The 21,834-nt window shown below is 36.7% G+C and overlaps 1 protein-coding gene across 5 annotated transcripts in view; it reads left to right on the forward strand.

The window, feature by feature from the left end:
• Nucleotides 1-21,834, forward strand: part of ELMO2 (engulfment and cell motility 2) — a 1,277,433-nt gene that overhangs the window by 791,983 nt on the left and 463,616 nt on the right. For all 5 annotated transcript variants that reach the window (XM_044090132.1, XM_044090131.1, XM_044090133.1 and 2 more), the window contains one exon: nucleotides 15,856-15,955. In XM_044090132.1, coding sequence (XP_043946067.1) covers nucleotides 15,856-15,955 — 100 coding nt within the window. The remainder of the gene's footprint in view (nucleotides 1-15,855; nucleotides 15,956-21,834) is intronic.

The raw sequence follows: 21,834 nt of genomic DNA on the forward strand, positions 1-21,834 counted from the left end.
TTTATCAACATTGGGTTTCCTTTGTTGTTAGTCATTTGAATTTCCTGCAGTTTTCTTAAAATAGATTTCACTAACTTATCAGTACCTTACCTGCAATGTTCTGCTGTCCTGTGAAACCCATACTTAATAATGCTTTGGTTGAGAATTACAAAACATAAATCATTGTAATATTTTAATCAAATAGTAAGCTATGAAAAGAAAGTAACTGGGTCTATATTATAACATTGAAGTTTTAAAACCCTTTAGAGTGAAAGCTGGCAATAGCAAAGCCTCAGAACATCGAAATTTTGCCTAGGGTAAGATTTGGGTGGTCCGTTCCGTGGCTTCACTATTTACAGCACTGTGGTGCGATGGTTATGGACCGGGTTTAGGGAAGTGAGCAAACGGAGGTTACAGACTGGGTTCAGGTAAGTGTGATGTGATGGTTACGGACCTGTTAAGGTAAGTGAGTGAACAGACTGGGGTAAGGTGAGTGTGCAGTAGTTAGGGACTTTAGGGTTAGGGCGCGGGTGAGGTGAGTGTGCAGTAGTGACAGACTTTAGAGTTAGGGGCAGGTTAAGTGAGTTAGGGTTAGGGCACAGGTAAGGTGAGTGTGCGATAGTGACAGACTGTAGGGTTAGGGGCGGGTTAAGTGAGTTAGGGTTAGGGAGTGGGTGAGGTGAGTGTGTCAGAGTTACAGACCTTAGGGTTAGGGTTTGGGTTAAGGTACGTGGATAGATAGTAGTTCCAAAAACAGACTGCCCTGAGACTTCAGTCTCATCCAGTATTAAAATATCACTTCAGAGCTGGCTTACAGAATGGCATCACACACAACTGGTCATATGACTTCTGGTTTCCATACTACCCCCTTGGCTAGAAGCTGCCAGGATTTAGCACATATGTGCCAGTAATACACACACACATAGAGCCTTGCTAAGATCTGTTGCAGCTTCTGGAAGTCATATAACAGTTTCAAACTTCTACCCTTCCAGAGCAGCAATTAGTTCACTGCTAAAGACAATACAGATTCTTCCTAGTACTTGTTTTCCCAGACATTTTGCCTCTGGCTGCAACCAGAACTGTAAGATACAATCTTTATGGCCTAAATTAAGTAATTTAATTTCTTCCTATTTTTCAGAGTTAGCTGGACTGAGATTAACCTCTTCTCTTCCAGTATCCTGTGTTAAACCATAAACATTTACTTAGTTACAATACAGTCAGGACCCGCTGTTGGTATATTTTGTAACACAAGCAGCTTTAGAAATACATTTTTCAACACAAGCATCTGTACAAATCAGTTTGATGTACAAATGACATATGATTCTTTACAAAAATGTGGCTTCCTGTGCTGGCATATGTTACACATCCACTGTCCTCCTTCTCCTAGCATAGCTGGTAATACCTCACATCATCACACTGGACATGGAGGCAAGATTTCTGTCTCATGTAGAGCCTCAACAGACCTAATCATGCCAGATCTGTGGTAGCATGAACACCAACAAAGGGATCTCAATCTCTTTTGTAGCATAAATAGGGCATGTTGGAGGGATAGGTATGTATCACAAAGAATACATATTTTATGGCACCATCTTCTACTCCACATAAAGCTAAGTATTTCTCTTACTGCAAATGTCATTTGGATAAATGGATGGGAAACAGCAAATTCATCCCAAGTTTAGCACTCTTGTCCTTCATGAATAGGAGCAACAAGTAAATATCCCAACATATCCTTGTTCTGCCTGCCTCCGGGTTATTAGTACATAAAGTAGAAGGGCTAAAAATTGCCAATGGAATGTAAGGCTAGGCTTCTTAAGTTCCTCACAGACCAATAGCTTAATGAGTACCTATGAACCTATGATACCCTATAATATTTCCATTGTATTTGAACTTGACTTAAAAGTGGTGGTAAGTCAAAACACTGCTTGCCTTATTACTTCAGTATGTATATGCTCTGAAGTACTCCAACACATACTTTCCCTGCTTTGTTACTCCAGTATGGATATTTTCTGCCTTATGTTGGTAACTCATTGTAATTTATTTACTTATTTTTTTTATTTACTCATTGTTAACAGGTTAGACCCATGAAGCCAATGACCCCTTTTCAGAGAAGACCCAATGTGGTATTCATACTAACTAGGTGAAATTTGACCAGGGCACTGGAGAACTTCCCTGACTTGTTAGGAGAATGCTTGTTGCAATCCTAGCCCAGTGGTGGCTGGGAGAACAACACTCAAGGAGAGCAAAGATGGCAGATAGCACAGAGGCAAATGGCAGTGCAGTGTCTGAGGCTGTACAAAATTTTGGGGAGCTGTTTCAGGAAATTTGTTTCATTGGAAGCAAATGTAAGAAACAATGATGGATGTGTTATTAGAACTCTCCAGTCTGGAGGGTTGTAAGATGATATTTTGGGTGAATTGTTGTAGAGTGAGCCAGAGAGTGGAAAACATGTTTGAAGGGGCAAAATTGTGTAAAAATCTAATCAGAAGAATCAGAAGTAATTTTAAAAGAAGATTGCCAGAAAAAGAAATCATATACCAAGGCTGTTAAGAAAACTGCAGGGAAAGCAATAAGAGATGAACAGAGGAAAGAAAATGTCAACAATCAAAGGAAATTTAACGTTAAGAATTCAGAACAAAGAAGAAAAAGAAATAGGTATGACATTTGGGATAATTTAATGGTCTCATTGGGAGTAAAGGCTCATGAAGTAAGAGCTTTTATTTTTATTGACAAGGAGATATTTTGTGACATTATTTTTGAGACTGATTCTGTTCTGGAAAGTTGTTTGTGGAAGTATGAAATGAAAAAGAACTGTAATCCATGGAACTCTTTTGTGGTTAAAGCATTTCACAAAGAAACAGAAAATACATGTTCAGTTTCAAACTGAAGTTAAAAAGAGACTTTAAAGAGACATTTAAGCAAACTTTATAAATAATTTATGGACATTAGCAAAGTGTATAACAGAGGATTATGGACTGGTGAATAAGACTGTCATATTGTAGTGAAAATGAAGAGAGAAAAATTGTTCATATCTGTAGTATGATAAATACAAAAGGTAACAGGTGTGTTATAAGATATTGGGGACAATCTAAAACATTCTTTTTTTCATGTGGAAAAGATGATAATTTCATAAGTAACTGTGATAAGAGGAAATGTTGTATTTCTAGGGAAAATGGTCATGATGCAAATAAGTATGAATTGAAGTGTTATAAATGTAACAAAACTGGACATTTGTGGATGGATTGTAATCAAGAGAAAAAAGATGAAGAGGAAGAAAACAAAAGTGAAGACAGTGTATGGAGAGAAGAAACAGTCCTAATAAAATATGAAGATTAAGTAGGGAAGCAAAATCAGAGGAAAATAAATATAAGGCTAAAGAGAAAAATGAAACAAGATATTTATAGAAGAAGGATATGAAATAATTGATGAGGAAGATATAAATTGGAAAACAGTGAAAGATAACAAGAATTGTATTGGCAAAGTCATAAGAGACAAAATGTTTAAAGGGATAAGTGTAAAAGAGAAAAAGAAAGGAAATGTATAATCAAAATGAGCTAGATACTTCAAATTTACACAATTTCTTTTACACTACAGCATAGACATAACAACAATTTTAGAGTTCTTTCAGTAGATGCAAATTATATTAAAAATATAAGTAGGAGAGTAGGCATCCTAAATTAGTGTAGTAATTGTGATGTTGATGTAATAATGTTGGAAGATATATGATTTTTTACACAGGAAGAGAGATTACCAAGAAACTTTGGGAGGAGGTACAATGTGGAACCTAGGAAACCAACTATGTTCTTGCATAGTTGTATTTTAGGCGATCACTGAAAATATTGGCTATGATATTGTTATTGATGGGAAGAGTAAATATTGTAAGTTGCAGATGGCATAATCAGGTATATAGCATTATAGCATTCCATGCCTATGTTACAAGTAAGGAAAGTGAAATGTATTTAATTTAATTCTGTATTATGTATTAATTAATATGAATATAGTATTAATGGGAGATTTAAAAAAATGATGTTAAGACAATTTTTGAAGTATAAAAATGTGGCAATTTAAAGATGTGGAATAATAATTTCTGACATTTAGTTGAAGTGTATATAAGACTGATACAGATTATTATATTATATCACAAGGTTTAGGGAGAAACATGTAACAGGCTTTTCAGATCAGCCAGCCATATGATTAGATATAGGAAAATAAGGAGTATATAAAATTCGGAAAAGTAATAAAATGAATGAAAAATTATGTGATGAAAATGGAAAGAAAATAAGTATGCAATTATGGAAAGATCACACTTCCACTAGAATGTTATAAAAACTGGGCCAAGTGTTGGCTAGCTTTTAAAAATATATAAAAATGTGTTTTTTTAAATGGCAGACAGATATAAGAAAAGCAGAAAAAATTGTTAAACAATGCATATAGATGCTTAAAAAGAATTAGGAAAGGAATGATAGAGAATATTAAGTGATAGAATGAAGAATTTATGAAAAGCAAGAAAAATAAAGAATTATCATTTCAGCAATATTTGAGTAGCATAGTTAGAGAATACTAGTATAAGAATAGAAATGAAAGATGATAAAGGAGAGATAAGAACATCTGTGTAACATATTTTGAGTATCATAATAAATTATGTAAATAAAATGTTTCAAGACAGAAAGAAAGTACAAAAAAGAATGGCATGTTGAAAAATAACAGAACAAGAAAATAAAGACTTGGAAATGAGCTTTCCTTACATAAATTAGATAAGGTACTTGGATTTTTTAATTTACACTCAGTTTCAGGACCAGATGGAATAGGATACCAGTTTTATAAGAATTGTATGGATTGGTAGAAAAAACACTTCTTAAAAGTTATGAATGAGTGGGTTAAATGAAGCTTTTATGTTTAAAGATTAATGCAGTAATATACATAAATTTGTATGAAAAAAGGAAGATAAAAATAAAATTAAAAATTGGAGACCTATAGTATTGAATAATGAAGATTGATAAGATTTTTATGAAAATAGTTCATAGAAGAATGGAAAGTGCAATGAAATGTGTTATGGAAGATAGTATATGTAGTTTAAAGGGAAAAGGATGTCAGCGATTTTTATTAATAGGAAGGGAAATTGTGGATGATATTATAAACAAGACTGATAAAACCATGATTTTGATAGCAGATTTAAATAAAGCATTTGACATAGTACAACATGAACTTTTCTGGACAGTTATGGAAGAGTATAACATTAGTGAGAAAACTAAGATTATATGTTGTTCTGCATAAAATAAAAACAAAGTAAAAATTTTAGTGAGTGGATGGTTACGCAAAGAAATAGCTATAAAGAATAGCATATGTCACGGATGTCCCATGAGTAACATTTTATTTGCATTTCTTATGAATGTATTTTTTAGATATGTAAATTTGCACATGAAAGGTGCTGCTTCTATTACGAATGAAGGGATAAAAATTCTAGTTATATTTACTTAAGTAGATGATATTATATTGATTATGAGAAACAAAGTATGGATAGAAGAGGTTATATGTTATGTACATCAATGTTTAAATATAATAGGCATTATTTTAAATAAAGAAAAAAAGTAAAGGACTAGGTGATATAGTAAACACAGGAGGAGCATCTTTTTTGATGAAATAAATATCTGTGTTGGGAATAAGATTGGAATATAAAATTTAAGCAAGGAATAATGGAATAGGACAATAGATGAAATAAAGGAGATTTGTTGTTTTTAGAAACATACACAGTCTTGTTTAATAAAAAAAAGTTTATTTGATTAATTCAGTTATACTAAGAAAGACTGCATATTTAGCTAGTGTCTATATGTTGCCAATCATCCATGATAAAGAAATGCAACAAAGATTCTTTCTTCTATATGGGGTTCGAGATTGAATCCAGTGAATAGGTGAGTCTCATATATGGATAAGGAAGATGGAGGTTTGGGATTAATGCTGCTTCTTTGAATTTGTATAAAGTTTTGTTTTGGATAAGTGATAAAATTGAAAAGTTAGTATTAAATTTACTAAAGTACAAATATGAGTGGCTTTGAAATACACTAAAATAATAAATAGAGGAAACATTTTTACATGAAGAAATTAAATATTATCAAGAAATAATTCTTTAATAGAAAATAAAAATTAATGAAATAGAAAATGAAAGGAAACTATGGTATAAAAATATCATTATACGTTAGTATTATGTTAATCCTTGGGCTAGAGAAAGTAAAAGCTATAAAAGTGTGAAAATCATGGTGTAATAAGCAAGTAGAATGTCAAGATTATTTATTTTATTTATTTTATTTATTTTACATTTGTTAACCGGGCTAGTCTGGCTGGATACATGTCCATTTTCAGCAGAGGCCCGAGGAGAAAAGCTCCGCTATAATACTAATTATACAGTGTAAAGAAACTAAAACACTAAATCAAGTAAACACTCAAGCAATAAAACAATGAAAAACATTGAAAACATTGACTGCAAAAAAAAGCGAAGTACAAATGAATATATAGTATTGCTGATATAGTCAGGCCAGATAAGTGTCTATTTTCTGTAAAGGGTTAAGGAGGAAAGCTCCACTGTCATACTAAAAAAGAAAGAAACAAACATTGTCAAAGAGAGAGATACTATATAATATATAATATACAGTGTTAGCTATGAAAGCAGGTAGTATAGCAGTTATCAGTCAGGATTGGAGCATGGGCATAGCCAGTGATTTTGTAAATGATTTCTAATCTGCTTTTGAAGAGGTAACATGAGCTTAGGGAGGTCAGTTCAGTGGGAAGTTTGTTCCAACATGATCCGACAGTATTTGCAAATAAGGAGTCACCTGCTTTATTATGAGATTTGAGAGTAGTTACTAGGAGCTTGTTGGCTGAGCGAAGTGTACTAAGATTTTATAAGGTGTGATTAGGTTGTTCAGTATGGGTGTGTTGGAGGGTAATGTAGAATTTTAAAAGTCATGACTAGTTGCTGTAGGAGTATTAGGTTTGGAAGTTCTAGCCAGTTGAGTTTCTTTAAGTTAAGACAGTGGTGAGTATGGAAAGGAGAGCCAGTTGCAAATCTGGCAATATTATGGTAGGCTAGATTAAGTTTCTGAAGGTTAGCTTTAGAAATGTTGATAAAGGAAGGAGAGGCATACAGTAGTGTAGAGATGAGGTGAGTTTGAGCAATGGATACCGGGATGTGGCAGTAAGAAAGGGTTTAAGTCTGTAGAGGGCACCTATCTTTTATTTACTGTCTTGATAGTTAAATCAATGTGATGGTCAAAGTTTAGCTGATTGTCTATGGTAACACCTAGCAGTTTTGTGGAATCATCAGGTTTAATGATAGTGCCATTGCAGGACACAATGGAAAAGTGATAGGGGTAGATTTTAGGGTTGGGGTGAAAAGTAGAAGTTTGGTTTTGGGGATTTAGGAGGAGACAGATATGTTTAAACCATTTTTCTGCAGCTGTGAAAACCAATTGGGTAGAGGAGTGGAGTTCAACTGGGGATGGAGCAGAGCAGATGAGAGTAGAATCGTCAGCATACTGTATACAAGTGGATGTAGGGAGGGAAGTAGGCAGGTTATTTATGAATATAGAGAAAAGTAGGGGACCTAGGATGGACCCTTGTGGGACGCCTATAGTCACTGGGAGTTGAGAGGATAGATGGCTGTCCCAAAGGACTGCTTGTTTTCTGTTTGTCAAATAGGAGTCAAACCACTGTAGTGCTAGTGAGTCAAGTGACAGGGATTGTAGAGTGTAGAGGAGAAGTTGATGGTTGACCATATCGAATGCTTTCGAGAGGTCTAAGAATAGTGCAGAGGAGAACAGGTTGTTGTTGCGATTTTTGTTAATTATGTCAGTGAAGGAGAGAAGGGCAGTAGAGGTACTGTGGTAGGGCCTGAAACCATGTTGTGAGTCTACAAGCAAGTTGTTATTCAAGAGATGATGTAAGAGTTGATGGTGTATGCAGCGTTCCATTATTTTGGATAGAGGAGATAGAAGGGCAATAGGCCGAAAATTGGAGAGTTCATTAGAGTTACCTCCTTTATGGAGTGGAATGATATGGGAGATTTTCCAACAAGAAGGGATTTTGGACTCAGTTATAGTTCTGTTTATTAAGATGGAGACTGGGTAGGCTAGTTCGGTTGCAGCTAGTTGAAGATATTCAGCTGGTAGCTTGTCGGCAGAAGGGGTGCAGGGTTTGAGTTTAGATAGTAGTTTACGATAAAGGTTGTGGAGACAGTATTAAACTTTAGCATGGGAGTGTTGTTTTGGGTAGGGGTTATTTGGAGGGATAGGGGGGGAGACATGGTGTTTGCCAGGGAGGCGACTGTTTGAGAGAAGAAGTCATTGAAGGTGTTGGCTATTATGTCAGGTTGGGTTTGGGCTAGGCTAGCTGGGGTAGGAGTTTTGGTGTTCCCTGGATGGAGTAGTTTGTTTATTCCTGACCAAAATTGTTTGGGGTTATGGTTTTGTTGATATTTAAAGTGATAGTTTTTTTATCCAGAATGATAAGTTTCTTTGTTGTGTTTCTGAGGTGTTTAAAGTTTTGGTGGTCGGTAGGGTTTTTTGTGGATCTCCATTTAGTCCATAATTTATTTCTAGCTCGCATATTTTGCTTAGTAGTTTTGGAGAGCCATGGGGCAGCCTTGGAGCTTAGTCTAATTAAGTGGGGTGGGGCATGATGGTCAAGAATTTGAAGGAAGGTATTGTTGAAGTGGGTTACTGCTTCGTCTATTGGGAGGTGTTTTAGAGTTGACCAGTCATATTCTTTGAGTTCGTTTTGAAAGGATGCTAGGTTAAAATCTGTTTTGTTGCGTATGGTACGATAGGTAGCTTGCTTGGGATTGTAGTATTTTTGTTTAGTGATAAAGGTCAGGAGATGGTCACTGATATTGTCAGGGAGTATTCCTGTTTTATAGGAGAGGGGATTGTTGTTCACTAGTATCCAATCTAGAGTGGTTTGTTTGTGGGTTGATTTGTGTATTCTAGTAGGGGAGTTAATGGTTTGCTGAAAGTTGAAGAGATTAATGTGAATGGAGGGTTTGGGAGATATGCAGGAGTTCCAGTCAATATTGAAGTCTCCTAAGATTATGGTTTCTTGGGGAAAGCTACTGGAGACCCAGCCTAGGATATTTTCTAGTGTGTTAATGTTCTTGCCTGGAGGGATGTAAGAACATATGATATAAATAGCCTTGGTTTTATTAACTTGGAGTTTGGCACAAAGTATTTCAGCATTGGCTGGGGAGGGGGGCAAGGAGTCAATTAAGGCTACCTGTAGTTGGGATTTGTATAAAAGGGCTACTCCCCCGCCCTTTTTTCTAAGACGATCTTGCCTTAAGGTGCTATAACCTGGGGGAGTAAATTCGTTGTCTTTGGTACTAGGTTTAAGCCAAGTTTCAGTGAGACAGAGAATATCAAAGGCATAGAAATCTATTAAGGCATGGAGTTGTGTGATTTTATTGTTGATGCTACGAATATTTAGGTGAGCAATACAGAGGGAGTCAGAGGAGAAAGGTGAGCTAGAACAGTTAGAAGTTAGGTTTGATGGGGTATGGCTTATGAGAGTATTGGGGCCAGGGTTGGGGTGGATGTCACCATATATCAATAAAAGTGTTTGTGGGACTTGAAATACTTTTGGGTTTTTGCAGGGTGTTAGATAAAATTGTTTAGAGGTTTGGAATCTGTAGTGGTGTATTTTGTGGTAGAGAGGGGGAAGGTAGGGACAGCTTGATAGTATATTAATATGTATTTGGTCAGGTAGAGGAAGTGTAGATGTGGTGTGTTTGGCTATTACAGGAGGTTGGCTAAGGATAGGATATTCATAGGAGGTAAGAGTATAGTAGTAGAGAAGGATGTTAAGAAGAAGAAATGAATAGATTGAGTTAAGGTTTGAAGGCATGCTCCTATAGAGATGAGCTTAGTAAGTATAGGACTGTGTGGTGAGAACAGTAGAGTAAGGTGAGGCAGTAAGATAAATGTGTGGAGAGAGGGTGTGGTTGTAGGAATTAAGAGTATGGTGTGAAATAGGTGGTGTGTACAGGGAGAGAGATAAGTGGTTAATTAGTAGGGGGAGTGTCTAAGCAAGTTTAAAGGTAGGACCCCTGGGGGTGGGTGGGAATTGGGGGTAGGGTGGGGAGCGGAGTGATCCCGCAGGGCGAACGGAGCAGGTAGACACAAGAGAGAGAAGTTCAGCAGGAAACAATCAGAGATAGGGAGAAAAACAGGTAAGACAGTGAGTTAGAGAAAGAAAAAGATAAGTAATTTCTGTAATGAGTACAGGTAAGAATGTAGAGGATATAAAGTGAGAGGATAACAGGTAAGGTAAAGGAGATTATTTTAAAAAAGAAAAAAAAAGCAGGTCAGGAAGAAAGCTTACGATAGGAAAGTGTAATGAAGGCAGAAGATAAGCAGGGTGAAAGTGAAAGGAGAACACAGGAGAACTAAGATGGAGGTGCCCCTATGTGGAAGAAGTATGATTACAGGAACAGGCCGTATAGCAGGGGGCTAGGTATGAGAGGGGGAGGGGGGAAGGAGAGAAGTATGCTAACAATTAAGGATAGTAGAGGTAGATAAAGATAGAGTTAAGATGGAGGTATCTAATGTGGAAGGGGGAATAAGTAGGCTGCAGGAGGTGCTGGAGGGTTGCTTAACCCGAGGTATACAAATAGAGTAAGTCTGCTCTAGCTAGGAAACATAACATACTTATATGCACAGGATAGGTCGCTGCCTCTTGATAGTGTCCGTTATGGGCACAGGTCTGAGGTTTCTTTGATCCCAGAGGGAAGGAGTCTGGAAAGGGACTTTGCTTGAGTTTTACAGCTGCTCACTCTGTTTTAAGGTAAAGGAAGGAGAGAGATAGTGAGTGAAAAAAGCTAAGTAGCTAGTAGCAGAAAGTAGTAGCAGTGGATAAGCAATTAAACAAAAACAGTATCACTAAAATTACTAGGTGCAGAGCAATAAACATTGGAGGAAGATCACATCAACAAATCTAAGCATATAGTATACAGCAAAAACAAGTAAAACCTTTACATGAGCAACACTTTCTGACAAGATAATATTCAGGCAAAGGGTTCAGGATGAATGTATACTATAATAAATACCAACAATAAAATGCTATCAGTTAGTGAGACCTGGCCTTCCCATTCATCAGGGAATTCCTTTGCAAAGTTGCCTTACAGTAAACTTAGTCTCGGTAGCAGTAGGGGTCCAGAGATAAAGGAGTTCTAATCAGGTAAACCAGGTTGGGAAAGGAAGTACTTGCCTCCACGCCTACTCTACCTTGGCCTGTAATCTGGAGTCCCAGTTATCTCATATATCCAAGGTGAAGCTACTATGCAGTGAAAACAGTCCGGTGTCTAAATTACCAATAAAAGGAAATATGTCATATAAAATCAGTGAAAGAACTTGTATACATTGTAGTAAAGAAGAAACTATAGAACATATTTTCTTCCAATGTGTAAGGGTTGAAAAACTGAGGGAAAATTATGTGAAGAAAAATTCTATGAAAATATAAAGGAAATATATGAAATAAATGTGGATATGATCATATATGGCTATTGTAGCCATAAAAAAATAAGGAATATGTTAGTAAAATAGATAAAATTTAAGCAAAATTAGATGGTGGATGTGGAAAAAGTGCTGGTCAAATAAGGATAGTGAAGACAGAAGTTTAGCATAATGAAAAGTAAGATGTTTATGATTGTATGACAATAACAGAAAGAAGTGGAAAATTGTACAATGTATAAATTGTAAATATGCAAATATGTAATTTTGTAAATACTATTGTAAATAATGTTTTAAATAAAAAATCCTTACTTTTTTGATATGTGATGTGGGCTATTTTAAATCCGCCTGAGCTAGCACTAGCTCAGGCAGATGAGGCATCAGTTTAACATCTCATCAGAAGGACAGTGAACGCAGGAGTGCAGCACTGGAAAAATACAAATACTTGGTGTGGGAATAGAAACCTCAGCCTTCTGCTACATTTTGATGTACTAAGACTGTAATGCTCAGTAATATACAATGCCTTGTCTTGATATGCCCTATAGTACTCCAAAAGAGACATTCCTTGTCATTGTATTAATGACGTCCCATTATACTCCATTGCAAACTTTTTCTGCCTTACCCTACCAATTTATTGTAGTAGTACATTATGTACATTACCTGCACTGCTTTATTGTGTCAGTGGCTACATACGATTGGTTAGTAACTACCCAAAGTAATTTATTATACATACTCTTTACTTCACATTAGCAGTGCATTGTAACAAAATACATATTCCCTGCCTTGTATTACTCATTGTGTTTTGTATTGTACCACAAGACATAATTGCAGGTTGACTTGTTATTCCTGTTAGTGTTATGTTTTATGTGTCCTCCTACCTTGTATTGGTAATGCACCGTAATGATTCATCCTTTCATTAATTGTAATACTCCTTTACAGTTTGCATTAATGACTCACTCTAATACCCAAGCATGTGCTCTACTTTGTTATGGCATGTAATGCTTCAGCACATAATTTTTTTACCATTTGCTTGTGAAGCCTTGTAGCACTTCACTGTGGATGCATTTTGTCTTATTTTAGTTATACCCTGCAGAACTTCATTGTGCATGCTGTCTGCCTTGAGCCAGTGATGCTCCATAATACTCCAGTATGGATATCATGACTTGGGTTTGTAGAACTTTTTGTAGGCACTTTCTGACTTAGGTTTGCAGAACGTCTTTGTAGGCATGCTCTGTAGTACTCCAGTACAGATACCTCTTGCCTTGTTGTGGTGACTCATTTTAATACTCCAAGACAATGTTTCCTTTTCATATGTTAGTTATCCACTGTACTACTTATAGGCATCCTGTGCCTTGCTATATCCTGTAATACTCCAGAATATATAGCCTCTTTCTATGTTTGTGATGCATAGAATTTCATTTTGGATTCTACCAGCCTGTGTAGTGATTTTTTATAATATTACTTTGCATTCCCTGCAATGCATTCTTAATACCCTGTAACATTCCAGAGTAGACCCTCCATGCTTGGTATTAGTGATGCTTTGTGGTACACATGCAACATGTTATGATTTACATTACCCCCTGTAGACACTCATTGCCTTGTATTAATGATGTTTTGCAGTACTCTTGTGACATATTGTGAATTATATCACTCCCCTGTAAACACTCCATGTGTTATATTATTTATGGTTTGTAATAGAATTATGTCATAGTATGACTTGCAATACTCCCCAGTGGATACTCCATGCCTCATGACATTGATACTTTGTAAAATTCTTGTGGCATATTATCACTAACTTTCCTGTAGTTACTCCATGTATCATCCTAATGACCCTATATAATACCTTTGTGACACATCATGAATAAATATTACTTCCCTGTAGTCACTCCTTTTCTTATGCTACTAGTCCTGTTTGATAGTCTGCTACAGGAAAAGCACAGACCCACACACAGTCACAATAGGGTCACATTCACACAAATATGCAGACACACATACACACTGATACATACTCACAGGAGAAAATGACACACATATGCCCACAGACAGACAGACAGACACATACACATGCAGACACACACACACACACACACACTCACGACAAGATTAATTTATTATACATGCTCCTTACTTTGCGTTAGTAGTGCATTGTAACATTACAAATACTCCCTACCTTGTATTACACAGACTTCATGCTTTGTGTTTACAATGTTGGAAGCTTACATTTGAAGTGTTTACTTCACTGTAGGCACTTTTTGCCTTGTGTCACTGATACATAATATCCAATGCATATACCTCTACCTTGAGTTAGTGATGACTCATGGTACTACAATGCAGACATTTCCTGATTTATGTTAGGGATAATTTATAATACTACATTGCACTTATGTTCTGTCATGCATTACTAGAGCCCAAATACTGCATTGCAGAAACTTCATGCCTTGTTTTAGTAATCTATCATAATACTACAGTGCATATACTTACTGCTTGGATTAGTAATGCCCCGTAATACTCCACTGCAGATATTTCTTGCATTATGTTAGTGATGGTGCATGATACTGCATTGTATGACCCACTGGGTTCACTTCAGATGATCGAGTTTCCGAAATCTCAAAACTCATATGGTTGAGACCATATGATCGAGTTTTCAGAAACTCAAACATCTGAAGGGGGATTAAATAAAGTGTGTGAGTACCTTAGGTGAGGGATTCTGCAGGGGGGCAAGCCCTCTGCATCTCTGCTACTTAAATATACTAACTCAGAGATTGTGCTACAGCAGGGAACAGGGAAATCTCCCATTCCGCAGTTTCTGCAGAAGCACAGAATGGGAGATTTCCCTTTTCCCCACTGTAGTGCGATCTCAGAATTAGTATATTTAAGTAGAGGGGTGTGGGGGGTACAGGGTGGCTTGCCCCCCTGCAAAAACATCTTTAAATGTGTTTTCTTTTTTTTATTTTCACTTCTGATGTTTGAGTTTCTGAAAACTCGAACATATGGTCTTGATCATATGAGTTTCGAGATTTCGGAAACCCGATCATCTGAAGTGAATCTGACCCACCACACTGTACTGCAGAATACTTCCCGCCTTGCACGAGAAATGCCTTATAATATTACACTGCAGATACTTTCTTTGTATTAATAATGTTCCATAATGCTACAATGCAAATACTTTTTAACCTTGGGTTAGTAATGTCTCGTAATGCTTCACTGCAGATGCTTATTCTATGCCATTGATGCCATATAATACTGCAGTTTAGGTAAGGTATGCCTTGTGTTTTTAATGCTCCAAAGTTCTGCATTGTTGATACTTTGACTTATATTAGTAATGCCCCACAATACTGCAGTGTGGGTACTAACTATCTTGTGTTAGTAATACCACATAATAATACACTGCAGTTATTTCTGGCTTGTGTTAGTAAAGCCCTGTTATATTGCACTGCAGATACTTCCAGTCTTATGTTAGTAATGTGCAATATTACTGCACTGCAAATACTTGCAGTCTTATGTTAGTAATGCGGAATATTACTGCACTGCAGATACTTCCAGTCTTATGTTAGTAATGCGCAATATTACTGCACTGCAGATACTTCCTGCTTTGTGCTAATGTTCCATAAACCTGTATTTAATATAATTCCTGCCTTTTGTTAATGATGTCCCATAGTACATTGTTGCACCTTGTGCTACTAGTACCTTATAATCCCCACCTAAAGAAGCTTCTTGTCATATGTTATTAATGCCATAAAATCGCCATTGCAGTTGCAGACATTTGCAGACGTTTATTAATAGTAGCTTATGTTAATTCTTCCTGTTGACACTGATGCAATAAATCTGTGAAATATAGGTAAGCTGTTTGTCGTGATATGCAAGGCCTGCTTTATTTATTGCAGAATCTTTTTGCCGTGTGTTACTGATAGCTTGACAAACTCCCCTGTTACTGATGGCAGAAGCAAAATAATCTACCTTCTTTGTGTTACTGATAACTCAACTGTCCTCCTGTTACTGATAAAAGAGTCTATCTGTTTCGCTTTGGTAATAACTTCACAATCCTCCTGTTATTGGGCATTGAAAAACCCCTTATAGACAGTACTTGCCATGTGGTGGTTTGTCCCGTGAACCTTCTTCACAGACATTCATTGCCTTCTGTCTTCTTATTATAGGCATTTTCTTCTTTGTGTTTGCAATGGTTATAACTACCTATCCTCTCCTGTTTTGCTTATGATGTTGCAGTTATTTGTCCTTGTTTTGATGGAAATATGTAACTTAGATACCTACCAAACCAGATGTTAATAGTATTTATTTATTGCAGAGCATCTACTATTTTTCTTTTTACCTTGGCTGTAGTCTGCTGTAGATATCTTGAATTAAAAACAATTTAATTTTATTTTCATAGCTATGGTGAAATGTTAGCTTTTACTCTCACTGCTTTTCTGGAACTGATGGATCATGGGATAGTCTCGTGGGAGGTGATCTCTACGCCATTTATTAAGCAGGTAAGAATCATCCTTCATTTTTCACATTGTAAGCTGCCACCAAGGAAAGGCAGCAGTTTTTTATTTCAGGGAGCATATATTCAGTGACATAAAGTTGATATGTATGGGGAACTGCAAGCAGAAACGATTCTTTTGGTTTTATCGATTTTTTTTCAGAAACTGTAGATTTGACTGTTAGAATTATGGGCAGGTTTATAACAAGAGGTAGGGATGTTTCAGACATTTAAGCAGCCAGTGACGTCAACTGCCATTCTTAGTTTTTAAGAGTAGCATTGCGGTGGTGGTGCTGCGGTAGCGTTGTCGCCTCACAGTAAGACGCTGTCCGGTTCGATTCTCAGCTAGAGCGTCTTCTGCGTGGAGGCATGCGTGAATGGGCGTACCTTCGTTGAAGGTTATGCATCAGGCCTGGCAAGCCGGTACGTAAAAATCAACTGCCAATCATTAGTGGACCGGAGTTCCGCTGTGGGGACCCCTAACTGGGAAAAGCCGAAAGGCAAATTGATTATTTTTAGTGAGAGTTTTAAAACATTAACAGTATCTCCCTTTCTTGCTTATCTCTGTCTAACCTTCTGTATTTCCAGCTGTATCATTTTGACTCTTTCCATGTCAGTGCCAAGACAATGCTGAACATGTATCTAAGTTGTATAGAAATACTGCTGCATAACTTCACAGTAAGAATAGCTAATCCCCATACATTAAAGGATGACTGCTATGCATTTAGGCATATAAGTGTATCTTTTGATCATTTTGTGTATGATTTGACTTACAGAGCTGCACAAACAACGGTAAACATAGTACTGACTGCAGCTACACAAACTGAAGATGAATCCAGTAGTCAACTAAGGCAGTCTGGTTAACAATAGTATATAGGCAAAAGTAGATCATTTCCTTAGGCAGAGTTCTTTTTTTCAGCAAGAGCTGAGATGTGGTTGTGTCTTTTGATAAACTGCTGAGATTTTATATTCACTGTGGACCCCTGACCAGATGGAGTATTCAAGTAAGGTGTAGGTGCATTGTCACAAGGTGTAGGTACACTACCATAAGATGTGGGTAGACTGTCAGAAGGTGTAGTAGGTACACTGTCACAAGGTGTCGGTAGACTGCCAAAAGGTGTTGAAATGTTAATTATTTCATATCATGCCAATACATATATTGGATTGTGAATGTGCCTACAGTAGAGTTGATTATCTGAATTAAATGGGACCTAAGGTAGTTTGGATAATCAAACATATAATTGGATAAAAATCTTCTAAAAATATTTTTGATGAACATTAAACAAGAAAAATAAAACAAATTTACTGTAAGTACAGAGTGGTACAGTATATTATTGTAGTACAGTCTCAAAAAACATGCAAAAGCAAATATGTGTAATGTTTACATATTCAGACTTTATGATTTTTCCTACTCGAAAACTTTGGAAGGCTGCATTTGGATAACTGACATTTCAGATAATCGATGTTTGGATAATCAACTCTCTACTGTATTTAAAAGTTCATGCTTTGACATTTGATTTGAGGTGAGATAAATGGAGCTGGTGATAACAAAACAGAACTGGGTGCCAATATTTGGAAAGGGGCACCCTCATCTAGGCTGGAATCTAGTAGATCCCATTAACCTGTGAGCGTGGGGTGGGAAATGTTAGAGTTATTTAGAGATAGTGAATAAGGGTGGCTTTTAGGTGATGTTTTCCCATAACTCATCTTTAGTTCAGGTTAGAGGAGAAAGGTAGAACAAAATTGGAGGCCATACCGGTGAAATGCATGTTGCCCTTTTGAGTTGCAGATTAAAGAAGTTAATTACAAATGTCAGCAGAAGAAAGTACATAAGGTCTGTTCTTGATGTAAAGGAAATGCAAGAACTTGTTTTCTGTGTGTTCCTTCTGACTTTCGTCACAGAGTTTTTCATGCTGCTTTGTATTTTGTAAGCAGATATGGAGTGGAAACTCTTCAGTATGTACTGATAATCCTTCTGTGGTCAGAGAAAGATGCTCTTAAGCCTCTTAGAATCCTGTAAATACTTCACATTTGGTATGGCTTTAATTATTTTTCCATCCCTCACTGGCTCATTTGGGCTGAAGACTGCTCCAACACATACGCCTATAAAATTATTAGCAAGTAGGTGGAGGTTCATCATCTGGTTTGATTTAGCTTTTTTTCTCACAGTTAGTGAAATGTGGTGAGAAAGGTTCAGAGAAAACTTTCCTGTACCACTTTGTGTGTTTTTGTATTTGAAGTCCAGCCAGGTTTGAGGATGCTGAAAAATGATGTTCCATGTCACATTACTAGTATTGGGTGGGTGGATAAGGAAGTTTGAAGATTAGGAATTAACTGTGTTATCTTAAGAACAGAATGTATTACCCAGTTTAAGATGCTGTTTTATGTTCTGTGATGCACTGCCCTGGGATGCAGTTGTAGAGAGGCAGTTTGTGTGCAGTATGTCCCACCTGGTAGGCAGAAGCTTTCTAACTAAATAAGTGCGTAGCAAAAGTAACAACAGCAATCTCTTCTGGCACTCTAAGGTGACCAACTCTTGTCATATTTCAGGTTCTAAGTTGCTATGGTATAAATGTTACTAAAAACCTATTTATATTTCCTTTGCTAATTTCCTTTTTTAGCTTCATTTCACAAACACTGTTGTTCTGTTTATGTACAACATTGCTTGACTGCTGGGAACATTTTGAAATTTACTGTCCTTGACTCTAACACAAGTCTTATGTTTCTGTGGACATCTGCATTTTCCTGAAAACCATAGAAGACAGGTGGCTTAATTTAATGAAAGATACTGGGCAGCAGCTTTAAAAAAACATCACTTTGTTCCTGTCATATAGCAGTTTTTTTGTGGCAGATAAACAAATAGCCTGATGTATTATTCATTAACAAAAGACATTCTTAGAGTGATTTATGCTGTACCACATAGAAAGCTGTGCTTTTGCAGAACAGTTGACTTTGGCAATGTATCAGCTCAAGAAAACACAAGCTGAAAAAACCTGTTAATGTCTGGGTAAGGTTTTATTTTATTAAATTCCTCTCTGTGCTCTAAAATTATAGTGAAGAACCCTTCTGTGATCCCTTGCTTATAATGGTAGCTCAGAAAATGCATTATCTTTATTAACAGATACGCTTTAAGTCATGTCTGAATTAATTCTTCCAATAAATAGCATTCACATACTAAAAAGTAGTGATTTTCCAGCCTCCCTTAAGTATCAGAGTAGCTTTCACAGGCAGAAGACTATGCTTCAGGAATATTTTATAGAGCAAATTCTGGAATAAACTGATATTTGCTTTCATTTTTCAGTACATTAAAAAGATTTACTTGTAGAATCATTTTATTATTTTTTGGTTAAAAAATAAATGCTGAAGTGTTGAGAAACTTACTAGCACATATGCATTCTTTAAAGCCTAAAAATGTTCTTCTGCAGACACATTGATTTGTAGAGTATTTCATTGTATCATTCTGCTGTATACATACCTTTTAACCTCTTAACTCAGAAAGAAGGACAAAGCCAAAAATAATGCAGGACAAAGGCCCAAAAAATGGGGATAGATTTTAAATAATGCTGTTACAAATTTAGAAATGTGTCAGAATTACTGGTTTTGGATTAGCATGCATTTTCCTAAAGGACATGAATTCTGAAACTAAAATGTATGTCATTGTTTAGTGACTTCAATCCTCAATGATTTGGCAGAAAAAACACAATTTTTATGAGGAACAGACCAAAAATATGAGGCAAAAGATCTGGACATTCTTTGAAAATCTGGACAATTGAGAAGTATTGGTACATATGATGTGCACAGACAGTAACTGACCCAAGTGTGCACCTGCACAGATATGGGGAGGGAAAGATCCGTGGTAAGGCATGGTACCTGTATATATTGATGAATAAATCATGTTATTTTAATATTGCCTTGTTGTTACTATTGTGCTTATGACTGATCTGTGTGACGTCTGCGGTACTTCCTATAATATTCTCTTATTCCATGTTTTTTATGTGCTCACTCTCTGATATTGGGAGGCCCCTTTGCAGGTTTCTAAATTAATCATATTGCACAGCTAGTGTAATTTCAAGCTTGGATTGTGATATGAGCTGGGGGGGTGCTGGGCAGAATCGGACAGACATAGTTCTCTTGATGTCCTTTTTCTCATCACAGCACACTGGACTGCTGTTTTACAGCAATGTCATAAACAGCATCATTATTGGATTTTAATGCATGCAAACTGCCTAAATGATGGGGGTACTACAAGACTGCTGACTTATGTGAAGCAAACTTGAATAAGACAGAATAACAGACATATCATCTTCTGGTAGGTGGTGGGGGCATTGCACGATTTTACTGTACCCTTGAGATGGCATGCTAATTGTGCAACTGGGGACATGCCTATCTACTCCTTGGAAGGCTGATCTCAGATCATTATGTCATAGAACAAGCTGAAAACAAAATGTCATCCATCTGTCACTGTGTTTCAATTTGTCATGTGTCATTATGTGCTCATAGGTCCAAGGGTTCCTGTCATAGTTCTGCTTGGATATATTTCAGAAACACTTACATATGAGTGCACTACTAACAGACAGCTACAATTCTATTTAATGAGAACATTTCTTGGTGTATATGACTTGTAATATAGGATTGGGTTTCATGATTTCCTTGTCCTTTCTCCATCACTTACCTTCCTGTCATATCTGCAAGCCGCAGACCTCCTGGCTTCCCCATGCTACGACTCCTAACTCATTGTCACTTCCTACTGCTAAGCTTGCATTGGTAACCTAAATCCTACCATCACTATGCAGGCCCCACCCATGGAAGTGTATCTCTGAGCTTTTAAAACCTGTGACAGAAAAATCAGCTAAGTCCTAAGCAACTAATGTTTGCCTACCTGGTAAGTCATTCCTCTGCCTCGTCACGTCATTGAATGGTGCCCTCCTTCAGGAAATCTCAGATGAACTAACTTATAAAATATATTTGAAAGTACAACTTTCATATAGTCACTACTTCCAAAGACATGGTCAGTCACACTTTAGATAGCTTCCTGCTGATAGCTTTAGGAAAGGTTTCCATTTTTATGCTGTCTCCAGAAATAAATTTCTTTAAAAAATAAGTGACTGCTAAACCTTTGTGAACTTCTGGCCTCTTTCATTACTGTCTTCCGCTTGACTAGGCAGGCCTAAAACTAACACCACAATAATTAGAGATCCATAATTGTCCTTATCTGAACCTCTCATGACTTCTGTCTCTTTGTCCTAACTCCTACATCCACTGTGCTATGACTACAGCAATGCAATTGCAGTTTGTTTACTTATAATGTGCATGGCTAATTTTTGTCACAGTCTATTACTTTGTGTATAGCATATATTCAGATCATTGTTAGCCATATTTTGTTATTATAGTAGTATGTTACTCTGCCTTTATTTTTATTATATTCTGTGTGATGTGAATAGTTTTAATATGTTCTATTGGACTTGTACATGTAAACCTACAGTTCTTCTCACAATGCATGCACTGAAAGTGTGACTTATCCCTGTTAGGCAGTGCAGGAAACAAAACGTGTGTACATAGTTATATAGATAAGTTCAGCTCATTTTCAGAGACTGGGAGAAATGGCACAGGGAGCCATCATGTAGCTGCTACTGAAGTCTTTTTAAAATGTTTTTTATTGATTAACCAGCTGTACTCTGTTGCTTGACTATAGTAGATGCTTCTGTACTGAAGTCTGACATCTGCCTTTTAGGCAATGTCTATTTAAACATATTTAAACGTGAGGGTGATAGAATGGCAAAGTAGGTGCAGAGGTCACTTCAGAGCAAGAGGATCTCTGGTTTGATTCTTGGATGAAATGCCTTCTATGTGAGGTCTGCATGCAGGGGTGTAGCTAGGATTTTCAAA

This window comes from Protopterus annectens, chromosome 12.part0 (assembly GCF_019279795.1).
Source record: "Protopterus annectens isolate FY-2018-M chromosome 12.part0, PAN1.0, whole genome shotgun sequence".
Lineage (NCBI taxonomy): Eukaryota > Metazoa > Chordata > Ceratodontiformes > Protopteridae > Protopterus > Protopterus annectens.